We start from the raw sequence: 21,667 nt of genomic DNA, 5'->3' as shown, positions 1-21,667 counted from the left end.
TTACAGTTCAATGGAAAGGCGGCCCAATACTTTTGGCAATATAGTGTATGTACAGTGTGTATATCTATCTGCACACCATCAGGGGCCCGTTATGCGCACTCGCTGACGTGAATGGGCCCTTAGTGTCGGAATACCCTATAACTGATATATTGAGAAGGCTCATTAGTACTGAATTGATGAATGTCCCCAGATCTGGTTGACAACAGTCATATCTGGGAACAATCATAGGGAAGGGGTGCCATTAGTCAAAGTGAACACTCAGATTGCCAATGTGAAGACAACAGGACAGTCTGTGTGAACATACAAGCTTGGTCAGTGCTTCCACCATGGCCATACCACAGACGGATCACACATGGGATGGATATTGTGTCCCTGCACCGTGTAAGGCCGGCCCCAGTGGTCAGTTCCCACCTATGGTGATCTAGATATTGTGCCCCACACTGTCTAAGGCCGGCCTCAGTGGTCAGTTCCAACCTATGGTGATCTAGATATTGTGCCCCACACTGTCTAAGGCCGGCCTCAGTGGTCAGTTCCCACCTATGGTGATCTAGATATTGTGCCCTGCACTGTCTAAGGCCGACCTCAGCGGTCAGTTCCCACCTATGGTGATCTAGATATTGTGCCCTGCACTGTCTAAGCCCGGCCTCAGTGGTCAGTTCCCACCTATAGTGATCTAGATATTGTGCCCTGCAGTGTCTAAGGCCGGCCTCAGTGGTACATTCCCACCTATGGTGATCTAGATATTGTCCCCTGCAGTGTCTAAGGCCGGCCTCAGTGGTCAGTTCCCACCTATGGTGATCTAGATATTGTACCCTGCACTGTGTAAGGCCGGCCTCAGTGGTCAGTTCCCACCTATGGTGATCTAGATATTGTACCCTGCACCTTGTAAGGCCGGCCTCAGTGGTCAGTTCCAACCTATGGTGATCTAGATATTGAGCCCTGCACCTTGTAAGGCCGGCCTCAGTGGTCAGTTCCCACCTATGGTGATCTAGATATTGAGCCCTGCACTGTGTAAGGCCGGCCTCAGTGGTCAGTTCCCACCTATGGTGATCTAGATATTGTACCCTGCACCTTGTAAGGCCGGCCTCGGTGGTCAGTTCCCACCTATGGTGATCTAGATATTGAGCCCTGCACTGTGTAAGGCCGGCCTCAGTGGTCAGTTCCCACCTATGGTGATCTAGATATTGTACCCTGCACCTTGTAAGGCCGGCCTCAGTGGTCAGTTCCCACCTATGGTGATCTAGATATTGAGCCCTGCACCTTGTAAGGCCGGCCTCAGTGGTCAGTTCCCACCTATGGTGATCTAGATATTGAGCCCTGCACTGTGTAAGGCCGGCCTCAGTGGTCAGTTCCCACCTATGGTGATCTAGATATTGTACCCTGCACCTTGTAAGGCCGGCCTCAGTGGTCAGTTCCCACCTATGGTGATCTAGATATTGAGCCCTGCACTGTGTAAGGCCGGCCTCAGTGGTCAGTTCCCACCTATGGTGATCTAGATATTGTACCCTGCACCTTGTAAGGCCGGCCTCAGTGGTCAGTTCCCACCTATGGTGATCTAGATATTGAGCCCTGCACTGTCTAAGGCCGGCCTCAGTGGTCAGTTCCCACCTATGGTGATCTAGATATTGAGCCCTGCACTGTCTAAGGCCGGCCTCAGTGGTCAGTTCCCACCTTTGGTGATCTAGAACCCCAAGAATTTACCGCTATAAAATCGGATCATGCAGCTGAGGTCCGAGTGGGCCGCCTCCTCTTGTATCCTCAGGGAGTCCTGAAATCCCAGGTCTGACAGGTACTTGTAGATGATGTGCAGAGGGCGCTCCTCGGGTTCCAGCCTCCTGTCAGGAAATTATATTTATTAGTAAGATCCAGAGAGCAAGTCCCTTTCCTGAGGACAAAAAGACTTAGAATACGCGTTTTGTGTTTTATCTTTTCATTTTTCAACCACGAGCTTCCCATTTACAACCTTATGAATGGGGGAGGCAGGGCAGGAGACCGGAACATTTACAGGTCTCCTCCCCACCCTGTGACTGGACAGTGAAAGGAGAAGCAGCAGACTGATTAGATCATCTCACTGTCACTCTGCTCTCTCCACCCATGAGCATGCTTCTTGCACTACAACACAACAGGTTGTCTTCTTGTGCAGCCTCTTCCCTCTCCCAGTCTGGGCTCTGCCGTACAAGGATTGCAAGAAGCTGATACCAACAGCAATTTAGGTATTTACACAGTTTGCATTTATAAATACATTTACAGTATAACTTAACCCCTTCAGTACCAGGAACTTACTGCCCAGGACAATTTTCAGCTTTCAGCGCTCTCACACTTTGAATGACAATTGCACGATCATGCAACACTGTACCCATATAACATTTTTATCATTTCTTTTGGGACAGATAGTTTGTTTTGGTGGCATTTAATCACCACGGGGGTTTTTATCTTTTGCTAAACAAAAGAAAAAAAAGTTAAAAAAAAAATTCCTTAGTTTCTGTGATAAAATTTTGCAAATAAGTAATTTTTCTTGTTCACTGAATTGCACAGATGGGCACTGATGGGGCGGCACAGATGGGCACTTATGGGGCAGCACAGATGGGGCTGCACAGATGGGCACTGATGAAGCTGCACAGATGGGCACTTATGGGGCAGCACAGATGGGCACTGATGGGGTGGCACAGATGGGGCAGCACAGACGGGCACTGATGAGGCTGCACAGATGGGTACTGATGAGGCTGCACAGATGGGCACTAATGGGGCTGCACAGATGGGCACTAATGGGGCAGCACAGACGGGCACAGATGGGGCTGCACAGATGGGCACCGATGGGGCTGCACAGATGGGCACCGATGAGGTGGCACAGATGGGCACTGATGAAGCTGGACAGATAGGCACTGATGAGGCTGCACAGATGGGCACAGATGGGGCAGCACAGATAGGCACCGATGGGGCTGCACAAATGGGCACCAATGGTGTGGCACAGATGGGCACCGATGGGGCTGCACAAATAGGCACCGATGGGGCTGCACAAATGGGCACCGATGGGGCGGCACAGATGGGCACCGATGAGGCGGCACAGATGAGTACTGATGGGGCAGCACAGATGGGCACCGATGGGGCTGCACAAATGGGCACCAATGGGGCGGCACAGATGGGCACCATTGGGGCGGCACAGATGGGCACTGATATGCTGCCCTAATTATCAGTGTAAACCATGTACTGACAGTCTTGCCGGTAATCGATTTTCCTTTCTTCACACAGACACAGCGTGCGGGGAAAGCATTGCTGATAACTGGCAAGTCTGTGTACATGTGATCAGCTGTGATTGGACATTGCTGATCACATGGTACAGGTCACTGTGATTGGCCCTTTAGCTCAATCTGTGATCAGGACACAGCGATAACAGAGCGCGCCCCAACTAGACGATGGCGCTGTTGCTGTCTTTTGGCTATAGCGAGGTCAGCAAGGGGTTAGGACAAAAAAGATGTGGATAGAGTGGCGAGGGGTTAGAACTGCTGTCAGGTGTTAATTGCCGATTATTAATATTTTTTTTTACCCAATTAATGAACTGAAATGGAATAGTTTATTACTTACGTTCTCACATTTGCCAGAAGTTCTATATTGATAATTCAATACTACCCAACAATTTGTATACTTACAATGCTATTGGCTATTAGGTTTTAACCCCTTTGCACCCAAACCTCCTGGCCCTTTAAGCACTTCTAGATGCCGGGAGGCAGAGGCGGGCATTTGGATCATGTGACCACTGTGATTGGCTGTCACAGCGATCGCATGATTGGAAAGCTCCTGATGGCAAGTATGCATCAAAAGCTTACCAATCCCTGCAGACTACCGTGCTGGGAGCGGGTTGTTTATACAGGGCCGCATATATGTGGCCGCTCGGCATTAAGGCCCGCCCACCGAGAGGCCGTATATATGCGTACAGCCGGAGCAAAGTGGTTAAATATGACCCCGAGGATGGCATAATGTATTGCTATCAGATTGATATGGAGAGGTCCTTATGGTTTTTCTAACCCTGAGGAAGTGGGATCTCTTGGACCCCCGAAACGCGTTGCCTCCATTTGGATGGTCCACCTCACTTAAATGGAATAAAGTTAGTAGCGGTCTGGTGACTCAATTCTCATTGTTTATTACAGGTTTTAATTGCTGACTCCCTGTTTGGGAGATTTACAGCATCAGCTGTCCGGATCACCAGGAATGAAAGTGAGCAAATCCAAAATTTTGAGCAGTCACCAAAACAGGAATAAAGGGGAGATCTTCCAGTAAGGACACTTTCTGGTGACAACTGTCTAAGAGGGATTTCCTCCATGTTGTAAAGATATCCCCTCACTTCCTGTTGAGTCTATAGCACAGGAAATGAAAGGAAATCATCACGAAACAAAGGTGGTAAAAAATGCAGTAATTCAACCCTTTCCTCCTCTATAGGAAATAAAATAAAAAGAAGTTTTGGTTTTGGATATCCTTGGGGCTTCTGAATCACGCCTTGTCTGCACCCCCTACCCTCCTCCCTTGGTTACTCCCGCTACCCACCTCCGAGCATCTACCTTGGTTCCTCCCCCTACTCACCCCTGAGCATCTCCCTTGGTTCCTCCCCTACCCACCTCCGAGCATCTCCCTTGGTTCCTCCCCCTACCCACCTCCGAGCATCTCCCTTGGTTCCTCCCCCTACCCACCTCCGAGCATCTCCCTTGGTTCCACCCCCTACCCACCTCCGAGCATCTCCCTTGGTTCCACCCCCTACCCACCTCCGAGCATCTCCCTTGGTTCCTCCCCCTACCCACCTCCGAGCATCTCCCTTGGTTCCTCCCCCTACACACCTCCGAGCATCTCCCTTGGTTCCACCCCCTACCCACCTCCGAGCATCTCCCTTGGTTCCACCCCCTACCCACCTCCGAGCATCTCCCTTGGTTCCTCCCCCTACCCACCTCCGAGCATCTCCCTTGGTTCCTCCCCCTACCCACCTCCGAGCATCTCCCTTGGTTCCTCCCCCTACCCACCTCCGAGCATCTCCCTTGGTTCCTCCCCCTACCCACCTCCGAGCATCTCCCTTGGTTCCTCCCCCTACCCACCTCCGAGCATCTCCCTTGGTTCCTCCCCCTACCCACCTCCGAGCATCTCCCTTGGTTCCACCCCCTACCCACCTCCGAGCATCTCCCTTGGTTCCACCCCCTACCCACCTCCGAGCATCTCCCTTGGTTCCTCCCCCTACCCACCTCCAAGCATCTCCCTTGGTTCCTCCCCCTACCCACCTCCAAGCATCTCCCTTGGTTCCTCCCCCTACCCACCTCCGAGCATCTCCCTTGGTTCCTCCCCCTACCCACCTCCGAGCATCTCCCTTGGTTCCTCCCACTACCCACCTGCCAGTACTGACCCTTTTAGAGAACAGGGAACCTTTCATTTTGTAGTACTGACTGTGGAATTTGTTAACGATAACAAGAAAAGCAGTGAAATAGAGTCTCTGCAGCTGCAACTATAGACCCCTCAGCAACAAAATACCCCCCCCGTAACAACAGATACATCCAAGCAACAATAAATCCTCCAGCAGCAACAGACTCCTCCTTCAACAGTAGATCCCTCCCAATAACATAAGACCTTCCCCCCAGCAACAACAGACCGCCCTGCAACAAATATCCTCCACAGTAACAATAGATCCCCCTGCAGTCAGCACCAAGAGACCCTCCAACACCCTTTGCCATTACATGTATTCAGTGCTGGAGGTGCCAGGAATATGTTCCCCCGCAATCCTGCTGAAATAAAGTCTTGGATATACTTTAATTTATGTCTTTCGTATCTGGCTGGAGTTCAGCTTTAAATGATTGTATCCAGAAGACAGGTCCTCTTTGAAGGGGTTCTAGAGGTGAATGTAAACCAATTATTCATAATCAGGAAACTTCCTTACTCGTACCAATATTTTATAGAGTGTGACGGGAGTGACTTTGGGTGGGGGGCCCATGGAACACAGCTTACTTTGGAGAGGTGGGGAGACCCCTGTCTCAGCTCCCCATATCCCTCTTATGTGTAAGTCACCCTGTGCCTGTTAGGGGTGCAGGGTGATCTGTCCTAATATTGTGTAGACATGTATAGGAGATAGGTGGGGGGGGGGTGGATTGTTTGTGTCATGTGATTGCATCCCATTGTTCTATTGTGTGTCTTGCTTGGGAGCAAACTATTATGGGATGTCTGTGTTTGTGTACTGGGTTGGTGGGGGGGGGGGGTGTCTGCTGATGTGTTTCTTTTTGCTAGATTTGGTTTGCCCCGCCCTGTGTCCTTATGCAGGGAGGGGGGAGGGGGTTGTTCCCTTGAATGTATATATCTTGTGTCTGTGTTAAAATAAAGTAGTCTATTTCCTAATTTATTTCAAGACTGGTCTCGTCTAGTCTCATATGGTCAGCGGTGGTGTCCGTGGATCTGTGTTCGGACAGGGAAGCGGTAGTATAACGGAAGTGCAATCTGGGTCGCTCCCGTTATAGAGAGGAATTTCGAAATGGGTGACCATGGATTGAATATTATATGTTGGACCGTAAATGGAAAGATCTACCAATAATAGTGTCATCTGTCATCACATTGAGCTCCATCAATTTTCTCATATCAGCTCCAGTCAAGACACCAATCTGATCTATAAACATCCCCATGGGACCCGGCACAACTTCAGGACAAACAAGGCGTCAAATATTTGCTCGGGGAAATTAGATTACTTAGTGATGTGGACTACAAGTGATAAAAATGTTCACCTAATGACACAATGAAAGAGCTCTTTACCCAAGCAACCAACAAGAGTCTTGTCCTACAAGAAGTAGGGAGCATCCAGAATTTATCACGCTGCATTACAACAAGGAAACTGCTAGTGGTAGTTCTTCCAGATGTTGGGTGAATTTTATCCAACATTTTAACGAGTGCAAATGATAACTGTAGCACAGGGTTTCTGAACCAGTGTTCCATGGGTCCATGGAGTTCCTCCAGGTTGTTAGAGGTTCCTTGAGCAATTAGCAATTTCTGACTCTCAGATAAAGTTCCCACTGACACCATTGATCTTTCTAGCTATCTCTAAGGGCAGAATTCTTTCCAATAACCACCAATGTAAGGGACATTCTTCCCACTGACCACCAATGGAAGGGACATTCTTCCCACTGACCACCAATGGAAGGGACATTCTTCCCACTGACCCCCAATGTAAGGGACATTCTTCCCACTGACCCCCAATGTAAGGGACATTCTTCCCACTGACCCCCCAATGTAAGGGACATTCTTCCCACTGACCACCAATGTAAGGAGCATTCTTCCCACTGACCCCCAATGTAAGGGACATTCTTCCCACTGACCGCCAATGTAAGGGACATTCTTCCCACTGACCCCCAATGTAAGGGACATTTCCCACTGACCCTCAATGTAAGGGACATTCTTCCCACTGACCCCCAATGTAAGGGACATTCTTTCCACTGATCACCAATGTAAGGTACATTCTTCCCACTGACCCCCAATGTAAGGGGCATTCTTTCCACTGATCACCAATGTAAGGTACATTCTTCCCACTGACCCCCAATGTAAGGGGCATTCTTCCCACTGACCACCAATGTAAGGGACATTCTTCCCACTGACCCCCAATGTAAGGGACATTCTTCCCACTGATCACCAATGTAAGGGACATTCTTCCCACTGACCCCCAATGTAAGGGACATTCTTCCCACTGACCACCAATGTAAGGGACATTCTTCCCACTGATCACCAATGTAAGGGACATTCTTCCCACTGACCACCAATGTAAGGGACATTCTTCCCACTGACCATCAATGTAAGGGACATTCTTCCCACTGACACCCAATGTAAGGAGCATTCTTCCCACTGACCCCCAATGTAAGGGACATTCTTCCCACTGACCCCCAATGTAAGGGACATTCTTCCCACTGACCCCCAATGTAAGGGACTTTCTTCCCACTGACCCCCAATGTAAGGGACATTCTTCCCACTGACCCACAATGTAAGGGGCATTCTTCCCACTGACCCACAATGTAAGGGACATTCTTCCCACTGACCCACAATGTAAGGGACATTCTTCCCACTGATCACCAATGTAAGGGGCATTCTGCCCACTGATCCCCGATGTAAGGGACATTCTTCCTACTGACCCCCAATGTAAGGGACATTCTTCCTACTGACCCCCAATGTAAGGGACATTCTTCCCACTGACCCCCAATGTAAGGGACATTCTTCCCACTGACCACCAATGTAAGGGACATTCTTCCCACTGATCCCCAATGTAAGGGACAGTCTTCCCACTGACCACCAATGTAAGGAGCATTTCTTTCCCTTGTTGAAAAGGTTGAGAAAGGTTGCTGTAGAGCGTTAGAGGGAATACTGGAACATCAGAGCAAAATAAAACCCAAACAAGAAAGGGGGGGGGTGTGGAGTTGGCCTTTAAAGTGCTAAAATATTAGAAATTTTGACTTGGAGGAGAGAACATAAATTGAATTGCTTTTGTTCATATGGAAGCACTTATACAAAACGAGAAGAAGAGAGGGAGCGCCAGCCGTGTTCATTACCACAAGTAACGTTTGCTAACAAAAACAGATCTCCATACACTGAGAAGGGTGAGAAGCTACAGACTCAAAGGAACTATCCAGTGCAGATGCTCAGCCAACACCCATCCAAGGGAAACGGAGCCGACGCGTTTTGAGGGCAGTAATCTCTTCAGTAGAGCTCTGATGAAGAAGGTACAGCCCTCGAAACGCGTAGGCACTGTTCCCCTTGGATGGGTGTTGGCTGAGCATCTGCACTGGATAGTTCCTTTGAGTCTGTAGACCCTTTCTCAGTGTATGGAGATCTGTTTTTGTTAACAAATCTTACTTGTGGTAATGAACACGGCTGGCGCTCCCTCTCTTCTACTTGTTTTGTATAAAGAATTCAAGATTTCCCCAATCTGAAGAGAGCAGCAAAGCCTTAAGCACTGCCGAGTTTCCTATGGAAGGCCTTTTGTATGGGGTCATTGGAGAATCCAACCATTATTGACCATCCACAGAGATGCACAGGACTTGGTGACGTCTCCACCTTAGCACTGATGTGTTTCTAGTGGAATTTATTTATTTATTTCAGGTACTTATATAGCGCCATCAATTTACACAGCACTTTACATATATATTGTACATTCACATCAGTCCCCGCCCCCGAGGAGTGTACAATCACATCAGTCCCTGACCCTCAAGGGGTGTACAATCTAAGGTCCCTAACCCTCAAGGGGCGTACAATCTAAGGTCCCTAACTCACATCCATACATACACATACTAGGGACAATTTAGACAGGAGCCGATTCACCTACCAGCATGTCTTTGGAGTGTGGGAGGAAACTGGAGTACCAGGAGGAAACCCACACAGGCACAGGGAGAACATGCAAAGTCCAGGCAGATGGTGCCACTTTACATATATATTTTACATTCACATCAGTCCCTAACCCTCAAGGGGTGTACAATCTAAGGTCCCTAACTCACATCCATACATACACATACTAGGGTCAATGTAGACAGGAGCCAATTCACCTACCAGCATGTCTTTGGAGTGTGGGAGGAAACTGGAGTACCAGGAGGAAACCCACACAGGCACAGGGAGAACATGCAAAGTCCAGGCAGATGGTGCCACTTTACATATATATTATACATTCACATCAGTCCCTAACCCTCAAGTTGCGTACAATCTAAGGTCCCTAACTCACATTCATACATACTAAGGGACAATTTAGACAGGGGCCAATTAACGTCCCAGCATGTCTTTGGAGTGTGGAAGGAAACTGGAGTACCAGGAGGAAACCCACACAGGCACAGGGAGAACATGCAAACTCCATGTAGGTGGTTCCACTTTACATATATATTTTACATTCACATCAGTCCCTAACCCTCAAGGGGCGTACAATCTAAGGTCCCTAACTCACATTCATACATACACATACTAGGGACAATTTAGACAGGAGCCGATTCACCTACCAGCATGTCTTTGGAGTGTGGGAGGAAACCGGAGTACCTGAAGGAAACCCACGCAGGTAAAGGGAGAACATGCAAACTCCAGGCAGGAGGTACCGTGGCTGGGATTCAAACCATCGACCCGAGTACGGAATGGAAGCACTTCTGATAAATGCTCATCTCACCTGACCAGGTCTCCATTGAGCTGTATGTACAAACTCTCCATTCCTTCACATGAGCAGATCTCTGAGGTCATCGTGTCCACTGTACAGAGCACCACATGGAGGTCAGGGACGGAGGATCCGTGATCCGATCCGTAGACGAAGACGCATCCGCGGTTTGGGTCATCCCTCAGCCAGTCTCGCTCACGAGAGCCCAGGCAGCACCTCTGAGTCAAGCAGTTCTTACTGGTACTACGCTTCATATTCCTCTGTAGAAGAACAAAGTGGCCAAAAGTCATTACTGGGTCAGATGTTTCTGACAGCCCATAAAATCCTGTCCTAAAAGTACAGTATATACATAAAGGTGACATTTGCAATAACAAACATAAAAGGTGCAGCTAAGTGTAGCAATAAAATTCTTTATAAAAAGTAAAAAGATAAATCTGGCCTCTCACAATCACAGGGCAATAGGGTGATATGAGATCACAAGTGCTTCTCCATAGCGCCGGAGCCCAGGGGCAGCAGGTGGACACAGCCGGAAAGCTTCACCGCTCAGCAGAGGCTCCGACACTCAAGAAGAAAGCCTAATGACGTCACGCTATGGGTGTGTCAATGAACATGGCAACGCGTTTCAGGGGACACCTTTTGTTTTTTCAGGGGTTGGGCTTGGCCCCCTAGTTCCAGTGAAGGGAACTCTTAAGGCGACATTTTGAACAATTTCATGCTCCCAACTTTGTGGGAGGAGTTTGGGGATGGCCCCTTCCTGTTCCAACATGACTGCCCAGCAGTGCACAAAGCAAGGTCCATAAAGACATGGAGGAGCCAGTTTGGGGTGGAGGAACTTGACTGTCCTGCACAGAGTCCTGACCTCAACCCCATAGAACACCTTTGGGATGAATTAGAGCTGAGACTGCGAGCCAGGCCTCCTCCCCCGACATCAGTGCCTGACCTGACAAATGCGCTTCTGGAAGAATGGTCCAACCTTCCCATAGACACCCTCCTAAACCTTGTGGACGGCCTTCCCAGAAGAGTTGAAGCTGTTATAGCTGCAAAGGGCGGGGCCAACTCAATATTGAACCCTACGGACTAAGACTGGGGGGCCATTAAAGGTCATGTGTGGGGAAAGGGCGGGGCCAACTCAATATTTAACCCTACGGACTAAGACTGGGGGGTCATTAAAGGTCATGTGCGTGGAAAGGGCGGGGCCAACTCAATATTGAACCCTACGGACTAAGACTGGGAGGCCATTAAAGGTCATGTGTATGGAAAGGGCGGGGCCAACTCAATATTGAGCCCTACGGACTAAGACTGGGAGGCCATTAAAGGTCATGTGTATGGAAAGGGCGGGGCCAACTCAATATTGAACCCTACGGACTAAGACTAAGGGGCCATTAAAGGTCATGTGTGGTGAAAGGGAGGCGGCCCAATACTTTTGGCAATATAGTGTATACCTGTCCATGGCAGAGAAAGGGCTAATGTGGGTCTAATGTCTAAAACGCCAGTCAGGGAGATTTACCTTCTCTATTGGCCCTGGGGCCCATAGAGCGATTTTAAACCCACAGAAGGTGAGAAATAATCTTCCAATGGAGACACCTGTCCCAGTGACTCCAACAGGGTTGTTCTCCTCACTTTGGAGAGATTTCCATTCGTTTCCTATAGTGTCTCCAAGAAGAATGGTCCAACCTTCCCATAGACACCCTCCTAAACCTTGTGGATGGCCTTCCCAGAAGAGTTGAAGCTGTTATAGCTGCAAAGGGCGGGGCCAACTCAATATTGAACCCTACGGACTAAGACTGGGAGGGCAATTAAAGGTCATGTGTGTGGAAAGGGCGGGGCCAACTCAATATTGAACCCTACGGACTAAGACTGGGAGGCCATTAAAGGTCATGTGCGTGGAAAGGGCGGGGCCAACTCAATATTGAACCCTACGGACTAAGACTGGGAGGCCATTAAAGGTCATGTGCGTGGAAAGGGCGGGGCCAACTCAATATTGAACCCTACGGACTAAGACTGGGAGGCCATTAAAGGTCATGTGCATGGAAAGGGCGGGGCCAACTCAATATTGAACCCTACGGACTAAGACTAAGGGGCCATTAAAGTTCATGTGCGTGGAAAGGCTGATCAGAGTTCCCCCATACATCAGTGTACCCATCAAAGTCCCCACCATACATCAGTGTCCCCATTAGAGTTGCCCCATACATCAGTGTCCCCCCATACATCAGGTCCAAATCAGAGTTCCCCCATACATCAGTGTCTCCACTAGAGTTCCCCCATACATCAGTGTCCCCCCATACATCAGGTCCAAATCAGAGTTCCCCCATACATCAGTGTCTCCACTAGAGTTCCCCCATACATAAGTGTCTCCATCAGTGTCCTCACTAGAGTTCCCCCATACATCACTGTCCCCATCAGAATCACCCCCCCCCCCCCCCCCCACATCAGAGTTTCCCCATACATCAGTGTCCCTACCATACATCAGAGTTCCCCCATACATCAGAGCTCCCCCCCACTCTGAGTCCCCCCATAAAAACGGAGATTCTAGGCCTGAGCATACAGGAAAATTTTTGGGTAGGGGGTTAAGAGGTTAGGGGTTTTTTGTTAGGGTTAGGATGTGGATAATAATATTATTAATAATAATAATAATAATAATAATAAAAATAAATAACAACAATCTTGCTATTATTATTAGCACCCTAACAAAAAACAAAATTACATAATAATAATGTTAATATTAAAAATACCTAATTTTTTTTCAAAAATTAACAAATATATATATACATATACACACACGATAATAAAAGATTATTATATCATTAATACTTTGTTAGGGTTAGGGGGCAAAGATTAGGGCTTATTATATTGTTGTAATAATTAAGAAAAATTTAAAAAATAATTTATATATATATAATTATTTTTTTTTTTTAAATTATTACTATATATATATTTATATTGTATATATATAAATTTTAATTTTAAATATATATAAAAAATTTTGGGTAGGGGGTTAAGGTTATGGGTTATTTATTCATTTATTTATTATTGCCCCCCCCCCCATACAACAGGGTCTTCACCAGCGTCCCCCCCCATACATAATGCGTGCCGTGCTTATGACATGCACTGTTAATCGCACCTCAGACGTGGCGAGCAGACGTGTATTTTCTCAGGCATGAATAACGCATTAAAATGTGAGGTTAATAAAAGGTGTGAAGTTTAATGCTTAAAAAAAAAAAAAAAAGCTACTTTGGCGCATATGTGGAATGTAGGGCAGCCCATTCATTTCAGTGCATGTAACCCAAAACGTGCAAAAAAAAAAAAAACGCATATTCGCGGCTGTTGGAAGGGCGGTAAAGACATTTGTGCCACATTTTTACCACCCTCCCCCTTCCACTTCCCTGTAAGATGCTTTCACCCTGCTATGTTGAAAAAAAAACCAAACCATGGTAAAGTGAAGTAGGGAGATTTCAAAGTTGGGATCATTGCGATCCACAGCTAAAACCCCTTATAGGTGACCATGTTAGATTCACAGAGGAGGTGTGACAATTACCACCCATGATCTGACGTTTGTGGTGATAGCTCACATGTGTGGGAAGATCGCGATCTGCGTGTGTACGGGACCGACTCGTGTGTTTGCCTTTGCAAGCAAGCACGGGGGTGGGGGGAGGGGGGGGGGGTATTCGGGGGCATTTTAATTTTTGGTTTTTTTATGAATCACTTTTATTGGTGTCACATGGAACATAAACATCCAACAGGCAGTGATGACAGGTCCTCTTTTTTTGGTTTGGTCGGATCAAATGCTTTCCATGTTTAAAAATGGTGCCCTGTGCATGTCTGCATGTATGTATGTCTGTCTGCATGTATGTATGTCTGTCTGCATTTATGTATGTCTGTCTGCATTTATGTATGTCTGTCTGCATGTATGTATGTCTGCATGTATGTATGTCTGTCTGCATGTATGTATGTCTGTCTGCATTTATGTATGTCTGCATGTATGTATGTCTGTCTGCATGTATGTATGTCTGTCTGCATGTATATATTTATGTCTGTCTGCATGTATGTATGTATCTATGTCTGAATCTATGTATGTATGTATTTATATCTGCATGTATGTATGTAGCCATGTCTGCATGTATGTCTGTATGTATGTATGTCTGCATGTATGTATGTCTGCATGTATGTATGTATTTGTGTCTGCATGTATGTATGTATTTATGTCTGTATGTATGTATTTATATCTGTATGTATGTATGTATGTATGCATGTATTTATATCTGCATGTATGTATGCATGTATTTATATCTGCATGTATGTATGTAGCCATGTCTGCATGTATGTATGTATGTCAGCATGTATTTATGTCTGCATGTATTTATCTATGTCTGCATGTATGTATGTCTGCATGTATGTATTTATCTATGTCTGCATGTATGTATGTATGTATGCATACATGTATTTATATCTGCATGTATATATTTATCTATGTCTGCATGTATGTATGTAAGCATGTATTTATATCTGCATGTATGTATGTATGTATGTATGTATGTATGCATGCATGTATTTATATCTGCATGTATGTATTTATCTATGTCTGCATGTATGTATGTATGCATGTATTTATATCTGCATGTATGTATGTAGCTATGTCTGCATATATGTAGCTATGTATGCATGCATGTATGTATGTCAGCATGTATTTATGTATGTCTGCATATATGTATGTATCTATGTCTGCATGTATGTATGTCTGCATGTATGCATGCTCATTGTTTTCTATACCATAGGGGTTCCGGTTCTCCTCTATAATCAGCCGGTGGAAGCACAGCTGTGTGCTCTGGGGGGCCCTCATGCAGGCTCGCTCCTGAGCCGGTCTGTGTGGGTCCATAGACACGCATTGATGGGTCTAGTAGTTTACACAAAAAGAGAAGGTTCTTTCTTTTCAGCTCACAGGAAGTGGACAAGGACGCTGCATTTCTGGCAGGATCAAACGGCATTAGCCTGAAAAGTGAAAACTAATGCGGTCACCCCATCCAAGGACATCCAACCTGCGATATATATGACATTTTGTATGTGCATCTTCAGTTCTGACCCCTCCCACAATTACCCCAAACTAAGAAAAAAAAATGCAACTGCTCGATAGTGTGTCTGTGTAGAGGTGGGGAGGAGGCAGCGCAGTAGGCGGCACACCACCGCCACTCACAGTCCTGCTGGTGTCCACTGAAGACGTGAATATGAAATCGCTTCTTTTTTTTTACAGGGCAGATCTTTTCACATGTATTATATCACAGCTCACCAATTCTTAGATGAGGCGCTTGCATTTGTTTTTTTTTTTTACATTCTTTTATTTTCACCTGGTGATCTGGCCAGCAAGTCTGTTGTTATTCAGCAAAACAAGCTGTGCTGCAGATGTAGCAGTTCGAGGGTGGAGACAAACCATTGACCACTGACAGGGGTGCTTACAGTGATCAGCTTTTATTTTATACAAAAAACTTTATTTCAAAAGGTACAACAATGTAACTGCTTAGAAAGTGCGAGGTGGGGGTGGCTTCAAAATGTTAGTGTATTTAAATCTGCGAATACATCGAACACCCCCCCCCCCCCCGACCGTGCTGCTGTCTGCTCTGCCTCCTGTGCTCCTTCCTCCAGAGTGGGGGCACTCTAATACAGGAGGTGTGTTACTGGCTGGATCATCAGGTTAAAACGGAGGAGAAAAAAAGCCTAAAAAAAGAAAACTAATGCAGCCGGTACATGTAATGATTGGTAAGCTGCAATGTGTGACATTTTGGGTTGAACGCCGCTGAGACACGGGTATATAGATACATTGCAGCTGTATACAGGGGGGAGGAGAACACCTGGACAGGTAGAGAACACCTGGGTGCAGGTATATTACAGTGTCTATGGCAGGGCACACCTGCAGCTGGATTGCCTCTGGTAGCCAATCATCCCATTACACAGGTACAGGCGTGTCTCTACAGCTCCTCCCCCCCAGTACACAGGTACAGGCGTGTCTCTACAGCTCCTCCCCCCCCAGTACACAGGTACAGGCGTGTCTCTACAGCTCCTCCCCCCCAGTACACAGGTACAGGCGTGTCTCTACAGCTCCTCCCCCCCAGTACACAGGTACAGGCGTGTCTCTACAGCTCCTCCCCCCAGTACACAGATACAGGCGTGTCTCTACAGCTCCTCCCCCCCATACACAGGTATAGGAAGGCAGTCTCTACAGCTCCTCCCCCCCATACACAGGTATAGGACGGTGGTCTCTACAGCTCCACCCCCCCATACACAGGTATAGGACAGTGGTCTCTACAGCTCCACCCCCCCGCACACAGGTATAGGACGGCGGTCTCTACAGCTCCTCCCCCCCATACACAGGTATAGGACGGAGGTCTCTACAGCTCCACCCCCCCATACACAGGTATAGGACGGTGGTCTCTACAGCTCCACCCCCCCGCACACAGGTATAGGACGGCGGTCTCTACAGCTCCTCCCCCCCGCACACAGGTATAGGACAGCGGTCTCTACAGCTCCTCCCCCCTGTACACGGGTATAGGACAGCGGTCTCTACAGCTCCTCCCCCCTGTACACAGGTATAGGATGGCGGTCTCTAGAGCTCCTCCCCCCTGCACACAGGTATAGGAAAGCAGTCTCTACAGCTCCTCCCCCCTGTACACAGGTATAGGATGGCGGTCTCTACAGCTCCTCCCCCCTGTACACAGGTATAGGATGGCGGTCTCTACAGCTCCTCCCCCCTGTACACAGGTATAGGAAGGCGGTCTCTACAGCTCCTCCCCCCTGTACACAGGTATAGGAAGGCGGTCTCTACAGCTCCTCCCCCCCATACACAGGTATAGGATGGCGGTCTCTACAGCTCCACCCCCCTGCACACAGGTATAGGACGGCGGTCTCTACAGCTCCTCCCCCCTGTACACAGGTATAGGATGGCGGTCTCTACAGCTCCTCCCCCCTGTACACAGGTATAGGATGGCGGTCTCTACAGCTCCTCCCCCCTGCACACAGGTATAGGAAAGCAGTCTACAGCTCCTCCCCCCTGTACACAGGTATAGGACGGCGGTCTCTACAGCTCCTCCCCCCTGTACACAGGTATAGAATGGCGGTCTCTACAGCTCCTCCCCCCTGTACACAGGTATAGGATGGCGGTCTCTAGAGCTCCTCCCCCCTGCACACAGGTATAGGAAAGCAGTCTACAGCTCCTCCCCCCTGTACACAGGTATAGGACGGCGGTCTCTACAGCTCCTCCCCCCTGTACACAGGTATAGGATGGCGGTCTCTACAGCTCCTCCCCCCTGTACACGTGTCTGAGAACAGCAGCACCTGTACACAGGTAGATGGAGGTTTCCAGGAATAGATAAGATCTGTACACCGCTACAGACAGACAGTCACCTGTATACGGCACATTCACTGAGTATATAGAATATAATACACGCATACACACAAGGCACCTGTAATACACGTGACACCGGTACACTGTGGTGTCATGAATACACACACGGCTGCCTGTAGTACAGAGAACACCCAGACACAGGTCCTCATAGATCAGCACACGCATGACACAGGTATACACAGGTCCTCATAGATCAGCACACGCGTGACACAGGTATACACAGGTCCTCATAGATCAGCACACGCGTGACACAGGTCCTCATAGATCAGCACAGGTATACACAGGTCCTCATAGATCAGCACACGCGTGACACAGGTATACACAGGTCCTCATAGATCAGCACAGGTATACACAGGTCCTCATAGATCAGCACACGCGTGACACAGGTCCTCATAGATCAGCACACGCGTGACACAGGTACACGTGAACACAGGGATTCTCTATGAATGCACAGAGCACAGGTGACATCTGGACACAGATATATCAGATCCCAGCACACAGGCATGATCCCAGTATACCAAAAAGATCCCCGTATACAGGTGTATATAGAACAGATCCCAGTATAAAGGCATACATAATATAGATCCCAGTGTACAGGTGTATGTAGAAGAGATCCCATACAGGTGTATATATATTATTATAGGTCCCCGTATACAGGTGTATATATATTATAGGTCCCCGTATACAGGTGTATATATATTATTATAGGTCCCCGTATACAGGTGTATATATATTATAGGTCCCCGTATACAGGTGTATATATATTATAGGTCCCCGTATACAGGTGTATATATATTATAGGTCCCCGTATACAGGTGTATATATTATTATAGATCCCCGTATACAGGTGTATATATATTATTATAGATCCCCGTATACAGGTGTATATATATTATTATAGGTCCCCGTATACAGGTGTATATATATTATAGATCCCCGTATACAGGTGTATATATATATTATAGGTCCCCGTATACAGGTGTATATATATATTATAGGTCCCCGTATACAGGTGTATATATATTATTATAGATCCCCGTATACAGGTGTGTACATATTATTATAGATCCCCGTATACAGGTGTGTACATATTATTATAGATCCCCGTATACAGGTGTGTACATATTATTATAGATCCCCGTATACAGGTGAATATATATTATAGATCCCCGTATACAGGTGTATATATATTATAGATCCCAGTATACAGGTGAATATATATTATAGATCCCGTATACAGGTGTATATATATTATAGATCCCCGTATACAGGTGTATATATTATAGATCCACGTATACAGGTGTATATATATTATAGATCCCCGTATACAGGTGTGTGTGTATATATATATATATATATATATATTATAGATCCCAGTATACAGGTGTGTATATATTATAGGTCCCCGTATACAGGTGTGTATATATTATAGGTCCCCGTATACAGGTGTATATATATTATAGGTCCCCGTATACAGGTGTGTATATATTATAGGTCCCCGTATACAGGTGTGTATCCATACATTATAGGTCCCCGTATACAGGTGTATATATATTATAGGTCCCCGTATACAGGTGTGTATATATTATAGATCCCCGTATACAGGTGTATATATATATATTATAGGTCCCCGTATACAGGTGTGTATATATTATAGGTCCCCGTATACAGGTGTATATATATTATAGATCCCAGTATACAGGTGAATATATATTATAGATCCCGTATACAGGTGTATATATATTATAGATCCCCGTATACAGGTGTATATATTATAGATCCCAGTATACAGGTGTGTATATATTATAGGTCCCCGTATACAGGTGTGTATATATTATAGGTCCCCGTATACAGGTGTGTATATATTATAGGTCCCCGTATACAGGTGTGTATATATTATAGGTCCCCGTATACAGGTGTATATAGATCTATCGGCACACATGGCCGCCCGCAGTGATCCCGGTGTCATGGACTCGCAGTGGCCGGTCTCCGGTCCTCACCTTCAGCACTCGGATGGCGGCCCCCCGGGCGCCGCTGGTCCGGCTGGGCTCAGGCCCTCCCTCCCCGGGGAGTCCCGGCACCGACCTCCGGCCGTCCATTTCCACGGCTCCGCTGCTGAACGACTGACAGCAGGAGGCCGTCCCCGCCCCCAGCCTGAGCGCCGCGGCCAATGGCGAGCCAGCGAAGCCCACGCTCTGCCAATCTCCATCGAGTCTCCACCCATCTTGCGTAGTAGCCATTCTGCAGGTACTTGTGCCCGTGGCGGCCATGTCTGCTGAGGGCACGGCGGGGGGGGAAACTGTCAGCCTCCCTGCCCTTCGCCTGACGTCATTAGAGCGCCGGAAGCAACTACTGCCAGGTAGCTGAGGCATGGATGGCTTCAGCTGGTGGTCAGTGTGGAAGTGGTCGCCTCTTAGGCAATGAAAAGACTCCGTGGTCACATATTGTGGACCCTTATCCTGCCCACTCTTCAACACATAATCATGTAACCCTCATCTGCCAGAGCAGTTTTTCATTTGTTACCCCTTGAAAAAAAAAATAATTTTAGGCCTCAAGAGTAGAGAAAACCCCCCAATCAATCATTGCATAATTTCTGAAAGCAGGGACCCTGGAGCATAAAATGGCAGCAGTTCCAATTTTTTTGTGGCACTCAATATAAGCAGAACAAATCACGAAAAGCAAAATTTCAGTAAAAAAATACGCTTAAGTTCATTTCATGGCTCGCAAATGTAATATATGACTCGGTTTTCTTCTAAAGCATAGAAGGCGAAGTCCCGCCGAGTAAATAGATACCAAACATGTCAAACCTTAAAGTCCCCGGTCACAGCGGATGCAAATTGCATGTCATGTGACTTGCAAATCGGATGCCAAGTTGCACCCTATTGTCCGCCATGACAGCGGTCATATCGCAGCCGCACCCATCTCTAAAGTAGTCCATGCGCTACTTTTGGTGCGATTTGCATAGACATCCGTGCCAGATGTATTGCAAATCGCACCTGAAATCGGCATATCCCCCGACCTGGAAATCGTGCAACTTCATTGTAAGTCGCACGATTTCAAAGTAGGATTTGGTGGGACCGGGGGTGTAAAAATTGCATAAAATCCCCCCCCCCCAAAATAAAAAAGAAAGCGCGCCGGGGTACCCTATATTCCTCATAGGCACCACACTAATGCGGCGCGGTATATTGCATGTGATTCGCACAGGAACCACACAGTATTCCCTGCAGATCACATGCGATTTGTGTGCGGTGCGATCAGAGCCATACGTTAGTATCAAGATTCCCCCATCTACCAAGGGCAGCACCTCAGCAAGTGCACTATTCCATTTTGAGTGCAGCAAGAGAGATGTGTGGTTACGGTTACAACCTACCCTGAGCCCGGGTTCACATATATGCAGTGCGGTAAATCGCATGTGATTCATGCAGGAACTGCACGGCCTTCCTGTGCAAATCACATGCAATTTGTGCGCGGTGCGCTCGGAGTTGTACATTCTGTATGGCTCTAATCGCACCACACCAAAAACATGCAGGACCCTTTTTTGGGTCCGCACTAGAATCGGATCGCATGGTGATTCACACCTATGCGATCCAATTCTGCACATCGCACCACGTTTTGTGGACCGCTTTCGGGGTGTTGTTAACATATACATGAACGGGGTGCGATTCTGAAGCGGTGTGGTATTCGCACAGAAAACGCTGAGAATTCCGCACCGCATGAGTGTGAACCCGGGCTAAGGGTTCATTCACACAACGCATGCGCTAACATGTGTGCATCGCATTTGCTGCATTGGCATACACTTTACATGCATTACATGTTGGGGTGGGGGGTTGCCTTGATTTGCAGTGCATTGCGCTTATGTGCCTTTCTGCCTATTTTAAAGCATTGTGTTGCGTTGAAAAAAAAAGTAGTGCAGATGCACCCCAACATTCTGGTATGAAAATGCATTCTTGGGGAGCCATGTTTTTTTTTTGGGTTGCCATGTGCTGGGAATGAGCTCACAAAATGCACCCCAACATGTCTGCTGGGAATGAACCCCAATTCCCTACAGGTCATCAGTTTAGAGTCAACTGGGGATAATGGGCCGAGAATTATTGATCTTGCATCTGAGCGGGCAGCAGGCACATGTGTAGCGTGATCAACATTTTCATGCATAG

At 47.4% G+C, this 21,667-nt stretch overlaps 1 protein-coding gene across 1 annotated transcript in view; it reads right to left on the bottom strand.

Moving 5' to 3' along the window:
• LOC149428288 (PH domain leucine-rich repeat-containing protein phosphatase 2-like) overlaps positions 1-19,631 on the bottom strand; it is a 69,356-nt gene extending 49,725 nt beyond the window's left edge. The window contains exons 1-3 of the mRNA XM_089667542.1: positions 19,514-19,631; positions 10,139-10,383; positions 1,702-1,835 (exon numbers count right to left, since the gene is read on the bottom strand). Of these exons, the coding sequence (XP_089523668.1) occupies positions 1,702-1,835; positions 10,139-10,383; positions 19,514-19,612 (478 nt within the window). The 5' untranslated portion in view covers positions 19,613-19,631. The remainder of the gene's footprint in view (positions 1-1,701; positions 1,836-10,138; positions 10,384-19,513) is intronic.
• Positions 19,632-21,667: the final 2,036 nt, after the last annotated feature.

The sequence above is a fragment of the Staurois parvus genome, unplaced genomic scaffold, assembly GCF_062004578.1.
Source record: "Staurois parvus isolate SC_StPar_1 unplaced genomic scaffold, SC_StPar_1.0 ptg003353l, whole genome shotgun sequence".
In the NCBI taxonomy this organism is placed as follows: domain Eukaryota; kingdom Metazoa; phylum Chordata; class Amphibia; order Anura; family Ranidae; genus Staurois; species Staurois parvus.
The sequence above is the reverse complement of the archived record's forward strand: the minus strand, read 5'-3'. Positions and strand labels throughout refer to the sequence as shown.